Here is a 17,272-nt window from a genome sequence, read left to right as displayed (position 1 = left end):
GAGAGGAATGATGTTACATACTGTAAAATAAATTTAGGTTTTCATAAACTTTAATACAGATTTTAGGTTTGTAGACCTCCCCAATGCTTCCAAAATGGTGAAATGTCTCCGGAATCTCCCAATTTTTCACAGAAACTTTGTGAAATAAAAAAAACTCTCAGTTTCACCCATCCCTATGTGGAATTAAGTATTTGCAGGTTCTCTGTAATGTTAGACAGGAAAGTTGTTTTTCCTAAAACGGAGTTTGGATTCTGGTGCTGTGACTCATCGCGTCCTCCTGTGAGTCATCCGGTTGATTGGACGATAAATGAAGCCTTTCATTCAAAGTGTAATAAATTTAAAGCAAAACTCCAGGATTAGTATATATCATCTAAATACAATCGTCATGTGTATTTTTCTTGATTATCATGTGCTTTGTATATTTCATCCAGATCTGTGCAGTAATCCAGTGTGAGACTTCCTGTAATAAAGACCGCTCACTGCTGCTCCCTCTCATTTTGCAAGGGGACTGGTCTTGTTTCCACCCCCTCATGTAGTTTTCTGTAGTTTGGAGTCGGCTAAGCCCCTCCCACAGCTCTGTTCTCTGCATAGGCTATGTACAGCAGAGTGATGATGTCACTGCTACTTTTACAAGGTCATTTCTGGAATCGATATCCTTAGCAAATATTGATTAGCCACTTGACCTTTGTAAGGTTTACTGCGTTACTTTACTGACCACCTGTGCCGTTAGCAAAAACGAGTGGCGCTTTTCAGCCGCTAGCGGAGCGGTTCTTACCCCCAAAAATTTTAAGTCCTGTTTTGTGGCGCTTTTAAGGTGTTTTGGAAGCACTGCTCATTCATTGCAATGGGCGGGAGCATTTTGGGAGCGCTATTTACAGCGCTCCCAACCCGCCCCAAAGATGCTGCTTGCAGGCTTTTCGTAACGTCCCACAAGTGCACCGCCCCAGTGTGAAAAGACAATGAATGGGAGGGGCTTTTCAGAGGCTATTTCTAGCGCTAAAGCACCTGAAAACCACCTCAGTGTGAAAAAGGATTTAACTGACAATTGTGCGGTCATGCAACGATGTACCCAAATAAAATGTATGTAATTTTTTTTCCCACAAATAGAGCTTTCTTTTCGTGGTATTTGATCACCACTGATTTTTTTTGTTTTTTGTTTTTGTATTTTAAACTATAAAACATAACCAATAATAAAAAATAAATAAATAAATTCTTCAAAAATTTAGGCCAATATCTATTCTGCTAAATGGTTTTGGGGAAAAAAAAAATCCCAATAAGCGTATATTGATTGGTTTTCACAAACGTTATTGCATCTACAAACTGTAGTACCTGTGTGTGTGTGTGTGTTTGTGTGTGTGTGTATATGTGTGTATATATATATATATAATTTTTATACTAGTAATGGTAGCGATCAGTGGCTTATAGAAGGACTGCGATATTGCTGCGGACAATCGGACACTCGCTGACACTTTGTGGGAACCAGCGACACTAATGCAGTGATCGTTGCTAAAAATATGCACGCTCACTGTACTAATGACACTGGCTTAGAAGGGGTTAAACATCTAGGACGGTCAAAAGGATAAATATGGGCCTAACCAGTGTTTATATGTACTACGTATGTGTGCTGCTTTTACTAGGGGAAGAGAAGCTGTACAGGAATACAGAATCCATCCCTTCCCCCTGTCAGAACTGCGATCTGCCTTGTTTACATAGGTAGCTCCACATTCTGTGTTGTTTACCAACAATCAGCGGGAGACAGAGGACATTGAGTACCCGGCACCCGCAGATCGGCTTCTGCTGTAAATAATCACATCAGGAGTGGCCCGCCGGATGCGCACACACGCCCCCCTGCAGTCGGAGGTGCAGGATCATGTGTGTATATATATATATATATATATATATATATATATATATATATATATATACACATGATCCTACACCGAGCAGTAAAACTGCTATAGGGCGGTCAGCAAGTGCTTAATATTGAGAAATATTATATTTTATATTTAGCTTTATAACAATAACAGCAGAGACATTCATGTGAAATTATATGTGCAGAAATCCATTGAAGACATAGATCCGCTCAGGACGATATTTACAGTAAAAAAAAAACTAAAATGTTTACAGAAAAATCCAATCCACCCAATCCTTTTCTTTTGTGGAGTGAAGGAGGGATAGGACTTTGCAAGTTTTTATTGCGGTCTGTGTCCCCCTTGAAGAAATTACCTTAATTTCCTGTTTCAGTGACACCAGTCATTAGTAAAGAATAGAAGGGGATGTAATGTTGTTGGCACTAATTATCTGAGCAGTAAGTCAGGGGATATCTTCTCAGAGAATATAATACTTCCCTCACTCCGCCTAAAATAAAAACATGTTTTGGTTGGAGTCCCACTTTAACGGACATCAAGGAATGGGAAATCCTTCCAACAGGGAAACAGACAAAAACAATAATAAATTTTTCTGTACAGCCAGGAAGGGTTGGAACTTTTACAATTTTGACAATAGTTTATTCCTGTCTGCACCCTGCTGTCTGAGTGGCAAACACTGCGGGGGTTACAGAGACAGGGAATTGTTTCCATTGGAGTCACAGACAAAAATAAAAACTTGACTATAAAGCAAAACACCAGGAAAAAAAGTTATCAAGATAAAAATAAATAGCTCATTAAAAGATAAAATAACAAAACCAGCTTTTGCTGCAATAGTTGCCTTCAGTCCAGGGATTTTTCATGCAGTACTTTTTTCTGCCACTAGATGTCCTCAGCCTGATGGTCAAATGTTCAACTCAGTTCATCTGAGCCCAGGTCATCCAGGACTTGCCCTCAACCTGTGAATGATCAGTGAAAGGAGAAGCGGTAGACTTGCCTTAATACATTAGGGTGCAATTCAAAATGTTACGAGTTACTTCCCCTAGCACACGTAATAATGTGTTATTGCAACGCATAAGTGTAAGGGCTCATTTGCACTAGTGATAGCCCTCTAAAGAGCAATCCAAGCTAGATCGCTCTTAAAGTGTTTCACAGTCCGTGAGGAGGCGCTATTTCACCTATATTAACCCCTACAAACCTGCATCATTGAGCCGCAACCGTGTGCATGAATATGGTTGCGGTGCAGCCCTATTCAAGCGGATGGGTTACATTCTATGACTGGTAACGCCCGCCGAGTGCGACAGTAGTGATCATTCTTGCTGCGCCCACAAAGAAAAGCATTGTGAGTACAGCATGTGTACACCTCTCGGAGCGATAAGGGAAGGGGCTTGGTTTGGATAAACACGTGACCCAACCACGTGTTTTTACCACTCTACAAATTTAAATGTAAATGAGGCCAAAATGGGCTCTGTGAGTTTAAACATATTGGTTGGAGAATCTTGTAGTTCATCATCTGGATTTGCCACCATGGTGTCATCACTATTTTATATGTTATATTGTGCATTCAATTTTATACAAAAATTAATTTTATTATTTTCAACAAAGCTGTGATTTTTCTCTTCTCTTCAATCAATGAGTTTGTTGTCGGAAAGATGATTTCAGTTTCATGTTTCGGCATCGTGTCAGCGAGTTTGAAGTCAGTCGGTCAGAGTTCATCTATGTATAGAATCTGTACACCATGCTGCAGCCTTGAATGTTTACCTAGTTTATGGGGCCCTCGGGCCCTATCTCTGCGTGTTCTGTCAAACACGCTGCCCCTTTGCAGGTGCGTGGCAGTGTCATTAATTCTTAATGGTACCCTCATCATGTGTACGCACAGGGTGTGCCAAGTGTGCCTGGGAACACCCTAATCACCCTGTGTGGCACGGATGCCCCTGTTTAGACCCCTGATTATTCACCAAACCCCCCCCCCCCCCCCAATGTGGCTCCTGAAAAAAAAATTGTCAAAAAATAAAATAATAAAAATAAAAACTACTGACATCGTCCACTGCCCTACTGACTCCAATCTCTGCCCTAAAGACACTGTCCACTGCTCTACTGACACCGTGAGTGTATATACACATGCACACACACATATGTTTTTGCGTTTTGGGGTGCAAACCCTAATGCAATAGGCTGTGCATGACCCTCATGCAAGATGCATGACCCTCATGCATCTTGCAAACATGCATGCGTCAGCATGCACACAAATGCATGATGCCACAGTACCATGCGTTTTGGTGCAGGAAGATTTTTAAAAATGGTGCAGGTGTCCTATCAGATAGCTGCTACCCATCAGAATGCCACTACCCGGCCTACTGCACATGCGCGATGCACAGCCAAACTGAGGTTGCCTCGCTGCCATCTTGGTACACCCACACTCGTCTGCAGTAAGCCTGGAGTTAGAAGTCGGCAAGCGAACATGCTTAGTTATTTTTAACAGTAAACTCGGCTTATATAATAAAATGCAGTATTTAGAAGTCCGTAACACTGTTTTGATGTTTTATTTTAAAAGCAGCGGTGTTCGGTCACATCAGCAAACCTCTTAGATCAGCAGGCTTTTAAAATTGAATATAAAAACATTGTTACGGACTAATAAATGCTGCATTTTACTTTTCTGGTGCCTTCATGGCTGCATACACATGGTTACTCTGCCCCCAACCAACCCACAGGACTAACTTTAATGTTTCCACTATTGCGTCCCCAAAGTCGTGTGATTTTGCGCCGCGATTTTACCGCGATTTTTTGCAACGACTTGAAGCAATGCCTGTGTCTATGGACCTCAAGTCGCATTAAAGTGGGACCAAAGTAGTGCAAGGACTACTTTGAAGTCGCTGCGTCTTGAAGTCGCACAGATATGAACGGTACTCATTGGAAATCATGGGGTACGACTTTTCAGTCCCAAATCACATGAAAAGTCGCACTAGTGGAATCATAGCCTTACTCATATGCCATTCTTGTTTTCTGTCCTCAAACCTGCAGGATCATGGATCACCTGGATACAGCCTTTACTATACCACTATGTTGGTACAACCATTGCAAGTTCATGCTCCCCTGTATATGGAGTCTCATAACTTAGGCTGCTAAATGCGCCAAAAAGTTTGGGAACCCGTTTTTCTGTGAATCTTTTTGGGGTCAGGAGCTCAGGCATTCCCTCTGTGTCTCTGCCAAGAAAATTGCTCCTAGGTAAAGAATGCCCCCACCTGTTTGGGCTCTCTTCAGCTCCTTACCGCTCCTTTTTCTTTATTGGCACAAGAGAGCTTCTTGGAATGGCAGTAGTTATACTGCAAAGCGTGGCCGCATGCTTCCCCTCGCTGTGTATCATCTGCAGCACTTCGTGTGCCTCCCGGGCCTAGTTTATTCCCTTCAGAGTTGGAGCTGCGTCGCGGGTAAAGTCATCAGCGCATGCACGGTGGCTTCATGACCCAGTCGACGGCCATCTTGGTGCACCTGTTTCGTCACATATAGCGACTCATCAAATTTGACTACCTGCTGGACTGCGCATGCGCTACGCCACCATATGCGTTCCACCCCTGAGTCCAGGTTCAAGCCCCACCACCCAAGTGGACATAGAGTTAGATTATAATTAAGCAGAGCGAAACGAGGCCGTGCCCGAAGCGGGGAGAGCAAAGCGAGCCTGCGAGGGGCCCTGTGTTGGAACGCATATGGTGGTGTCGCACATGTGCACTCCAGTGGGTAGCAAAATGTGATGGGTAGCTGAATGTGATGTGACTTACCCAAGCTAGCTATCTATATATAAGGAGTTGTGTGCCTTCATTATGGCAGCAGCTCTCATCAGGGGAACATCTCCTGAGAGCTAAGAGAGGTTTCCTCTTATAAGCACTTTTCGTTATGGAGCCAGCCCAAGGTAAGGGAAGTGGGGCAGAGTGGGGAAAAAAAAAAGAAAAATCTTTTTTTTTCTGATCAGTTGGAAAAAAAATAATAAAAGTTAACCCTCTTGGTTTATTTTTGACAGCTGCTTCCCGCAGCTCAGTGTCACAACAAGATCCTCAACTATGTAAGTGGCTGCAACTACCAGGTAAGTACAAATAAAAGAGCAGCCGGGGGATTTATATGGAAAAACAGGATTTCCTGTCTTTTTCTTCTTTACAGCCCGTAACGTCAATCATCCTACAGAGATTCGCCGGATGGGAGGTCCAAAGGTCACAGTACCGCAAGAAGGGAACACTCTTCTTCAGCTCATGCATATCCTAGCCGCATGTCCCCCCTACATATGGCTAGAAGAGCTCCCTCTCCACATTGTTCCACCCGCCTCAGAGACAAGGCTTGCTGGGTCTGCGGAAGGGAAGCACTTCCAGAGAAATTAGTCTGCAAGGCATTTTTTCTGGAGGCAGCTGGGGATAAGGAATAGGAAAAGCATAGACACTATGAAAAAATTGATAAAGGACTCAATTCAGGAGTGAGCTTCATCCCAGGATTTAGCAACTCCCTCAACAAGTGAGTTTTCTGTGGAGATCCCGGCTCAGCAAACAAACGCAGATTTCAGTTCAGATGACGACAAAAACACAACAGAAGAACACTGTTCCTCTTTTAATTTTGGGTTAATTGAACCATGTGTAGTCGCTGTGAAAGATGCGATCCAATGGGAAGAAGCATCTGAACCTCCTGCCAAGTCCAGGAAATACTTTCCTCATTTAAAGAAAAAAAGCACCGACCTTCCTGCTTATGGAAGAAATAAGGGAGGTAGTTACAGAGGAATGACGGAAAGGTGAAAAAAATGCTAGTCGCCTATAACTGTTTTCAGAGGTTATATCCCCTAGCTGACTCAGATGCGCAACTATTGGATTCCTTACCATCAGTAGACGCCTCAATCATGAGGTTAGCAAGAAATACGACACTGCCCTTAGAAGATGCAGTTTCCTTTAAAGACGTGTGCGATCGCAAAATTGACGCAGACCTGCTTACCAAGCAGCTGGAGGAACTTGTAAACCAGCAGTGGCTTTGACTTCGGTTTCCAGAGCGACAAAGGCTTGGACTGATAATATTGAGATAGCTTTGAAGCAGGGTATCGAGTCAGATGAGATTATTAAAACCCTTGATAAATTGAAATTGGCTTCAGATTTTATGGCTGAAGCTGCCATCGATACATTGAGATGTTCTGTACGAGCCATACTATACTCAGTGACCGCCAGAAGAGCACCTTGGAGGAGGCCAAAACCATGGTTTTAACCAAACAAACATGGTGCCGCATACCCTATGATGGAAAAGCCCTCTTTGGTGAAAAGCTTGATACGGCCATTAACCGAGTAAAAAGGGGAAAGAGTGGCCTAATACCTCAGGATAGGAACAGAAGGAAAAAGTTTGCAGCTTGCCCCTTCCATTCAACAGAGGAACAAGGACACCAGGTCATATAGGCTTGGGAGAGAATATAGAAGAGGCTCCCAGGCTACCTTCTTAAAGATGAGAAAGCAGAAGACTGCATCTACTATGCCCAAAAACCAAAAGTCTTGACTTGCCCACCCAAACCGGTCCAGTGGGGGCTCCTCTCAGGGCTTTCACTCAAGTTTGGGTGAAATCTTGCACAGATCAGTGGGTCACTTCCACAATACTCCACAGGCACATCTAGAGGTTCAGGCACCACCCGCCCCGTTCTTTGTTTCTACCCACCAAGATCCTGAGTTCCAGAGAAAAACTGGAAATTCTTATCCAGTATGTATAGACGCTAATACATCAAGAAACAGTAATATCAGTTACGGAGTCAGAAAAGTTTTTGGGGTTTTACTCCCCAATCTTTTTAGTACCCAAAAAAAGAGGAGGCTGGAGGCTGGTTCTGGACTTAAAGTGACTAAACATGGAATCTCTCAATACGGTAATCCTAGCAGTACAACTGGAGGATTGGATGGTATCTATAGACCTCAAAGACACGTACCTACATATTCCAATTCATCACGATTTCCAGCCCTTTCTACGATTCAAAGTAGGGGAACCCCATCTACAGTTTCAATGTCTACCTTTTTGCACATCGACAGCCCCCAGAACCTTTACCAAGGTGTTGGTGGCAATTCTAGCTCCTCTTCGAGAGAAGAGGATACGTATCCTACACTATCTAGATGATATACTGATCCTGTCTCAACACTCTTACATCAGATGCAAGTCATCTGGGTTGGGGCGCCCACTTCGAAAATCAGTTGATCCAGGGCAAATGGCAGTTCGACACAGAAGGCATAGTGTCCAACATTTTGGAATTAAGAGCAGCCTGGATAGCGATATCTCATCTGGCATTCTCTGAGAGGCAAGTCCATCTTGCTACAGATGGACAACAAATCGGCAGTAGCCTAAGTCCAGAACCAAGGGGGGACGCACAGCAGGTCATTGTCCAATGAGGTAGCCTTGATAATCCTCTGCGCCGAAAGAAATCTCACCAACCTCAGAGCATCTTATATCCCAGCTCTCGAAAATCACCTGGCAGATTGCCTGTCAAGGAAGTTCCCAAGAAGACCCTGGTTTACTCTATTGACCAAGCTGTCTCTTTGCAATCCCTTAACACTTCGAGTCACACACAGCCTTTTGTCCCAGGGGAACCTCTTCCATCTACATCCAGAAATCCTGGATTTGAGGGTCTGGAAATTGAGTGGAAGAGGCTGGAAAATTGGGTTGCTCCCATAGAGTAATACAGACATTGCTTAAAGCCAGAAAAGCTTCCAACAATAGCTTCAAACAATTTTGTTTCTTCAAAAGGGGTTAGATTCAGGCCTGGGACTTAGCTCCCTGAAGGTTCAGATCTCAGCCTTATCAGCCCTAACAGACACCAGATGGGCTCTAGACCCGCTAATAGAACGTTTTTTGAGGGCAATCCTTAGATAAAGACTTAGTGCCTTTGGTACTCAGTGTATCGCATACTAGCTCATTATGAAATGCTCACCTTAGATCGAAGCTGTTGCAGCGGTCCCCGCACACCACTGTGACCGGCGACATGTCTCCCGGAGTTATTTCTGGGTTCTCGGGCTCCAGAGCTGTGATAGGCCTGAGCCGCAATGACTTCACTCCCACGCATGTGCGCGGGAGCCCTTCCGGTCATGGCACTGATCCTGAAGAAACACCACGAGCATGCCATTTCTTCAGTGAGCATGCGCCAATGATGTTGGCGCAAGCGTATATGGTTTAGAAAATATTTACAGTACCTGCAGGTAAGCCTTAGTTTAGGCTTACCTGTAGGTACAAGTGGTGCAACTAGGTTTACAACCACTTTAAAAGAACTCTGAGGCCGCGTACACACGCGGGGACTGTTCGCTCAACTTTGTCCGCTGAACAGTGTTTCGGCGGACAGTCGGCTCGTGTGTGGGCTTTCAGCGGACAGTTTCAGCGGACAGTCTGCTGAACAAAGTTTTTCGGAAATTCCGAAAAACTGTCCGCTGAAACTTTGTTTCAGCGAACAGTCCCCTCGTGTGTAGGCTTGTTCGTCAAACTAAGTTCCGCGCATGCTCAGAAAGGATTTACACGCCGAAGTTTGCATTGCAGTGTATAGGACGTCGTTTTCTAGTCCCGTCGTACGTGCCGTTCACGTCATCGCGCACGGTTTCAGCGGACTGTTCGTTCGTCGTGTGTGGCCAAGTCCGTCCATGCTAATTTTGAGCGGACTGTCCGCTGAAACTGTTTGACGGACAAAGTTGAGCGAACAGTCCCCGCGTGTGTACGCGGCCTAATGAATGAAAGGGGGGGGGGGGGCAGAAACAGCCAGGCTGGGGAGGAAAGTGCTAGATGATGCTGGATGTCTTCCAGCTAAGAAATTAGGCAGGCTATCTCTGACTTGCTGCAGCTTCTAATGCACATTGTGAGAAGCTCACAGTGTGCAGTGAAATCAGAGTAAGCCATTTCAGTCCAGGAGAGGCGACGGTACAACTGTGCAAGACTGAAGAGAAGGCCGGAGGTCAGATTTAAATGTCGGATTTCTGCAATGAAAAATATTGCTTTCAGGACATATTAATTACTTGATCCCACATAGAATCCACTATGGCTATAGTCTATGATGTGTTTTTCTCTTGCTGGGCACGGTTTGGGTTGCTCACTGTCTTGGCATGAGCTGGGAATACATGCTGGTTTTGGGTGTGGCACAACCCTGAGGGGAACATCGCGTTCTGGACGGAGCAGGAGGAGGGGGGAGGCCACGAGCGGAAAGAAAATAAAAGATATTTAAAGGGGAGGTACAGCTATGGCAGGACAAATTAATCAACATTTAGGTCTGAAATACGTGGGAGAGTCATATGTCATGGATTTAAAGAGGACCTGTCAGTGATATTACAAGTCTCCATCAATAAATTCCTGACATGTCACAATATACAGCAACGGTATCCTTAAAAAGCTATCCTTGAGCCTCAGTCAGTGATTTTGCCTAGGCTGGGATGATGTCATTAGTCTGCTGCAGGCAGGATGAAGCATTTCCTCAGTCTCCCCTCTTCCAGTAATCAGACTGCAATATTATAACTATGTAGCAAGCCACAATATGGAAGGATGTAGCAAGGGATTATCTGTGTCAGACATTTCTGCAGACAGCCAAGAACTGCGCAGACCCCAGGTTTTTCATGATTGTGGGCACTGATGAGTTGGCACTAAAGGACACTGATTGACACTAATAGGCTACACTGGTGGACACTGATAGGCTGCACTGGTGGACACTGATAGGCTGCACTGGTGGACACTGATAGGCTGCACTGGTGGACACTGATGAGGTGGCACTGAAGGACACTAATTGATAACTGATAAGCTTCACTGGTGGGCACTGATGAGATGACATGGATGGACACTGATGGACTGCGCTGGTGGGTACTGATGAGGTGGCACTGATGGACATTAATGGTCACTGATATGCTGCACTGATGGACATTGATGGATTGCACTGGTGGGCACTGATGAGGTGGCACGAATGGACACTAATGGTCACTGATAGGCTGCACTGATGGACATTGATGGGCTGCACTGGTAGGCACTGATGAGGTGGCCCCCGATGGACACTGATGGGCTGCACTGATGGACACTGATGAGGTGGCACCGAAGGACACTGATGGACACTGATAGGCTGCACTGGTGGGCGCTGATGAGGCGGCACTGATGGACACTAATGGTCACTGATAGGCTGCACTGCTGGACACTGATGGGCTGCACTGGTGGGCACTGATGAGGCGGCACTGATGGACACTGATAGGCTGCATTTAATTGGGGGGGGGTGCAAAGTGTCACCTCCCTGAAATTAGTCTTTGCAGGTTGGGGTGTCTGCTATACAGTTGGAGTTCACCATAAATCCCAACTTTTTGAGATGGGAATGAAGGACACCTTAAGGGGCCACGCCCCCTTAAAAGAGATTTGTACAAAAAAAAAGAGTGGTTAAACCCACAAGTTTTTTTTTTTTTTTAATTATCACTACTATTCCTTTATATTGGCTTTTTTGAATTCATAAATGCAGCAATTTCGAAATCGGATGGAAGGTTTAGCTCTGGGAAACACTTTGATAGATAAAAAGTGCATTTTATGTACAACTATATAGATCAGAGCAAAATGAGGGCCAATGAGGAGGAGAGAAGGACATGGAAATGGTACCGAGTGAGATGCAAATGTCAAATTTATAAAATGATGTATTTATTTTGAGTTAGTAGAAGCGCATCTCAGTTTTCATTTTGGAACACTCGTCCCTATTGACACGTGATCTGTCGGCGCTCGGCAGCTCCTCCAACCCCTTGCTATGATTTCCATGGCTATGTCATTATATCAATAATGATCACTGTCTCTTTAAATTCAGTCCTAGCGCAGAGAAGAAGAAGGAGGCGTGGCTGGAAAGCAGACCCTTATTGGTTGAGATTCAGTAGAAGCCGGATGTGTGCTTTCCAAGCCTCGTCCTGGGTGCCCGCTGTGAGTGGCTGTGCTGGCTGGGTTAGAGGTGCTGGGCGGGGCCAGGGAGTGTTGTGCTCAGCAGCTGCCCATTGCTCAGTGAGTGTAGGTAGAAGTGACAACAATATGGTGTTGAGAGGCTCTTGGAGGCTCCTGACCCCAGTGCTGGGCCATGGGAGGGTGGAGAAGATGGGCCCCTGGACAGGGGCCCCCAGAGCAGTGCCTGCCAGGATGTGCAACATTTCTGCCTGCTCCTACAAGCTGAGGAATGTGGACTGTGAGTACTGCAATCTGCAATGGAGGAGGGGGGTTGGGAGGGGCTCCATGACAATCTGTATACAATGTTTTAAATCCTGTCTGCAGGCTGAGGGCTGGAAGTGGCTCCATTATAATATGTGTGTATATACAATGTTTATTTGCATGCATGGGGGCTGAATAGGCTGTTGAATTCTGCAGGCTGAGGATTGAGGGCTGTCAGTGGTTCTAATATAATCTGTATACAATGTTTACTGGCCTGCATGGAGAAGAGAGGCTCCACGAGAATCTATATACAATGTTTTAAATCCTCTCTGAGGGCTGGAAGTGGCTCCATTATAATGTGTGTGTGTGTGTGTGTGTGTGTGTGTGTGTGTGTGTGTATGTATAAATATATATACAATGTTTATTTGCATGCATGGAGGCTGAATAGGCTGTTAAATTCTAAATTCATCTGCATGCAGGCTGAGGATTTAGGGCTGTCAGTGGCTTTAATATAATCTGTATACAATGTGTATTGGCCTGGTCTGCAGGCTGAGGAATGAGGGCTGGAAGTCGCTCCATTATATTCTAGGTACAATTTTTTTTTTCTTGCTTATTACAATCTAAATACAATGTTTTTAACTTCTGTCCTGCATGCTGAGGAATGAGGGCTGTGAGTGGCCCCATTAAAATCTAATGTACAATGTTCACTGGCTTGCATGGAGGGTGATAAGGCTGTTGCAATTTAAATACAATGTTTTATGAACCTGCATACAGGCTGAGGATTGAGGGCTGTGAGTGGCTGTATTACAAGGTTTTTCTTACCAGTTCTATCTAAATACAAGGTTGTAAATAATGTCTGCAGGCTAAGGAATGTGGGCTGTGAGTGTTACAATCAAAATACAATATTCTTTAATCTGCAGGCTGAGGATGCTGAAATGCTTCCTCCTGCCTGCAGCAGACTGATGACATCATCTCAGCCTAGGCAAAGTCTCTGGCCGGAGGTTTAAAGCGGTTGTATACTGCTAGACAATGTTGCGTTTCTTTCTAAGTCATAATGTGCTAGTATGCATCGCAAATTGAGGTTTGGTAGAGAACCTTCATGAACAAACAGCATCATGAAGGCCAAGGAACACACCAGACAGGTCAAGGATAAAGTTGTGAATACGTTTTTTTAAGGCTGGGTTCACACCAGTATGAATTGGATGAGGGTTTCCTCCGCATCCAGTTTGCACAGCAGAAGATTGTGACCGGCTCTCTATGGAACCCGTTCACGTATCTCCACAGCGGCTCCTGTGTGAATTACAAAGGAGCCCTGTTCGTCTTTTGGTCCGAATTCAGCCCTGAAATTGTATGACTCTGTCTGTGAGGAGCTGCAATGTGAACCCAGCCTTAAGCACGGTTAGGTTATATTAAAAAAAAAAAAAAAAAAACCTGCGCTTTGAACATCTCACGGAGCTCTGTTCAATCCATCATCCGAAAATGGAAAGAGTATGGCACAACCGCAAACCTACCAAGACATGCCCGTCCACCTAAACTGACCGGCCGGGCAAGGAGGGCATTCATCAGAGAAGCAGCCAAGAGGCCCATGGTAACTCTGGAGGAGCTGCAGAGATCCACAGCTCAGGGGGGAGAATCTGTCCACAGGACAACTATTAGTGGTGCTCTCCACAAATCTGCCCTTTATGGAAGAGTGACAAGAAGAAAGTCATTGTTGAAAAAGCCATAAGAAATCCCGTTTGTGAGAAGCCATGTGGGGGACACAGCAGATATGTGGAAGAAGATGCTCTGGTCAGATGAGACCAAAATTTTAACTTTTTGGCCTAAAAGCAAAACGCTATGTGTGACAGAAAACTAACACTGCACATCACCCTGAACACACCATCCCCACCGTGAAACATGGTGATGGAAGTATCATGTTGTGGGGGGGGCTTTTCTTCAGCAGGGACAGGGAAGCTGGTCAGAGTTGATGGGGAAGATGGATGGAACCAAATACAGGACAATCTTAAAAGAAAACCTGTTAGTCTGCAAAAAAACAAGACTGGGGTGGAGGTTCACCTTCCAGCAGGGCAACGACCCTAAACATACAGCCAGAGCTACAATGGAATGGTTTACAATAAAGCATATTCATGTGTTTAGAATGGCCCAGTCTAGACTTAAATCCAATTGAAAATTGCTGTTCACAGACGCTCTCCATCCAATCTGACAGGGCTTGAGCTATTGTGCAAAGAAGAAGAATGGGCAAAAACGTCACTCTCTAGAGCTGGTAGAGACATCCCCAAAAAGACTTGCAGCTGTAATTGCAGTGAAAGGTTCTACAAAGTATTGACTCCGGGGGGCGCCATACAAATGTACCCCACACTTTTCACATATTTATTTGTAATAAATGTTGAAAACCATTTATAATTTTTCCTTCCACTTCACAATTATGTGCCACTTTGTGTTGGTCTATCACATAAAATCCCAATAAAATACATTTACGCGTTTGGTTGTAACATGACAAAATGTGAAACATTTCAAGTTGGTATGAATACATTTTTCAAGGCACTCCATGTTTTATGGCTTCACGAAAAATAAAATAAATATAAAAATGTAACAAATAGCTACAAGCTGGCCTACAGTCAGTCTCCTGGCATTGTGGAGTCACCAGATGCACCTGCTTCATTTTCCCTCCCGCTTGTAACTTCCTCTGTTGTTGTGGGATGTTTTGTTCTTGGTTTTTATAGGAGGTGACATTACAGATTGTGCAACTTGTGTCAGGTCAGGACAAAAAAAATAAAATAAAAGAAATGCGTACTTACAGTTCTTTAAAGTAGATGTAATCCTGAGGCCTGGCTCACACCCACAGGTGCAAACGAGCATGCACACGTTCCCACGGGTTGTGTGTAGGGCAGCCCATTCACTTCAATTTGCCCTAAGAATATGAAACCTGCAAAAAAGTCCCTGACCCTTGTAAGAAATCACACTGCACCAAAATGCATGCATTCACAGATGTGTGGGGGTGCCGTCACAAACGAATGGCACCACTGTGCGTCTGCAAAAGGGCAGCACGTGTGTGTGTGTGTGTGTGTGTGTGTGTGTGTGTTACAGGAATGTGCATGAGTTTGTGCCCATTCCTGCAAAACACAAATGTGAATCTAGCCTAGTGCACGTGGGCCAAATGTTGGGCGGCATCAGCGTCACATTCGGCCCATGTGTACTGCATCCGGTCCGACAGAAGCCGGCCGTTTGACCCCGCTTCTGTGGAAGGGGCATGACCAAAAGGTCTGCTGACCGGAGTGTTCTAGTGAAGGGGCACCCCCCCATCAGAACACAATAAGACAGCAGGGGAGATCGATGTACTAACGTCGGATAGTTAGTACAGTGGCTCTGACCGAATCTGCCCCCTGCCCCCCCCCCCCCCCCCCCCCCTTTTTTTTTTTTCTTCATTCAGCCCACTGGGTTGAATGAAACAAATCCTGTAGTGTGTACCAGGCTTCATGAGAGGTAAAGGAAGTTGAATCCCTGTAAGATTTTATATCTGTGTCTGTTGCAGATTTCCCCCTCACTTCCTGTCTGATGAATTGTCAACAGGACAGGAAGTGAGGAGAAATCTGTCTAATAGAGCCCTGGATTGCTTGAAAAACTTGACAAGAGTTGCAATCCTCCCTTACACCAATCAGAACTAGAAAATGGGTTTTGGGTTGATGTGCCCTTTAACTATTCATTTTAATGGCCCATGCACACTTCTGAATGGGGCTGTATGCTATCATATGCAGGAACCCTAGCGGGGGGGGGGGGGGGGGGGGGGTTCCTGGCAATTAGCTGCGGGAGGCAATCCCATCGAAAAGCAATAGAAGGCTGACGGCTCCCACAGCTAATCTTGCCCCACACTTAAAGTGGTGTTGCACATAAAAAACCTAAAAATGCATCAAAATTCCTAATAAATAAAAAAGAAATATTTTGATTATATTTATATATATAGAGGGGAGTTAAATTTTTTTATATATATATATAAAAAAAATTTAACTCCCCTCTAAATGCCTGTTGCTAGGGGGTCTCTCGTAGTCTGCCTCCTTCAGTGCCTGGGCCCCTGACGTCCCTTCCCCTCGGCGCAGGAAGGGGTCAGCTCTGCCCCCTCCCTCCTGTCAGTCATCTGGGACACGTGACAGGTCCCAGATGAGTGCGCGGCCAATCACGGCACGTGGCGCCGCTTGCGCATGTGCAGTGGGTGCCCGGCTGTGAAGCCACAGCTGGGTGCCCGAGGTTAGAATGCCAGCCCCGCCGAGCGGAGGGGGAATGAGAGGGGCTTCATTCCCCCACATCGCTGGACCCTGGGACAGATAAGTGTCTGGTTATTAAAAGTCGGCAGCTGCAGTATTTGTAGCTGCTGACTTTTACATTTTATATATATCATTTTATTTATTTTTTTTCCCAAGGGGAACTCCTCTTTAACAGCAATTACAATTGTCAAACTGACAGTCGAAGTTGCCATGTATATAGCAGCTTCTGTGAGAAACAAACTGACACCATGTAAAAAAAAAAAAACATGTAATACAAAGTAACATTTGTTTATAATCATCATTCAGAGAGAGAGAGAGAGAGAGAGAGAGATACACAAGTGATGTTGTTTAGAAATACTGTTTAGACAGAGAGAGAACAAAGTAACATTGTTTTTAAACATTGTTCATACAGGCGATGAAGAAATACAAAGTTCCATTGTTCAGAGATGGAGAGCTACAACGTAACAACATTGTTTATAAACCTTTTATAAACAAGAGAGACATACAAAGGGGGTTAGTTACTAAAACTGGAGAGTGCAAAATCTGGTGCAGCTCTGCATATAAACCAATCGGCTTCAAGGTTTTATTGCCAAAGCTTAATTGAACAAGCTTGGGTTAGAAGCTGATTGGCTACCATACACCACTGCACCAGATTCTAAGTTAGCGTTGCACCAATTCAGATGGTGCTATTGCTGGCAATAGCTACCGATTTGGCATGCGATTGGACATGTCCAATCGCATGCCAAATTGGCCCGATGTGAACGCGGGCTTAAGGCTGAAAGTGTGTCTTTTTGTTTATTTTAAAGCATTCTCTGGATTAAGGTTAAAAACCTTCTAAGTTCAGGTAGCCCCCCCCCCCCCCCCCCATACCTACCTGAGCCTGCTCTCTATCCAGCTCTGTGCAAAAGAGCAGCATCTCTCTTGGCTCTCTCCCTCCTCATAGGCTCAGAGTAAATCAGTACATTTTAGTAAATCAATCCTTATGACATGTTTGTTAGTTTAAATAGTGAAATGTTAATTTTTTTATTT

The 17,272-nt window shown here is 44.7% G+C and overlaps 1 protein-coding gene across 1 annotated transcript in view; it reads left to right on the top strand.

Moving 5' to 3' along the window:
- Positions 1 to 11,805: 11,805 nt before the first annotated feature.
- CA5A (carbonic anhydrase 5A) overlaps positions 11,806 to 17,272 on the top strand; it is a 35,729-nt gene continuing 30,262 nt past the window's right edge. The window contains 1 exon segment of the mRNA XM_077453359.1: positions 11,806 to 12,021. Within this exon segment, the coding sequence (XP_077309485.1) occupies positions 11,871 to 12,021 (151 nt within the window). The 5' untranslated portion in view covers positions 11,806 to 11,870.

This window comes from Lithobates pipiens, unplaced genomic scaffold, assembly GCF_037356315.1.
Source record: "Lithobates pipiens isolate NorthernLeopardFrog02 unplaced genomic scaffold, aLitPip1_a1.2 Scaffold_10, whole genome shotgun sequence".
NCBI lineage: Eukaryota > Metazoa > Chordata > Amphibia > Anura > Ranidae > Lithobates > Lithobates pipiens.
This window is presented reverse-complemented; position numbering and strand designations above follow the sequence as displayed.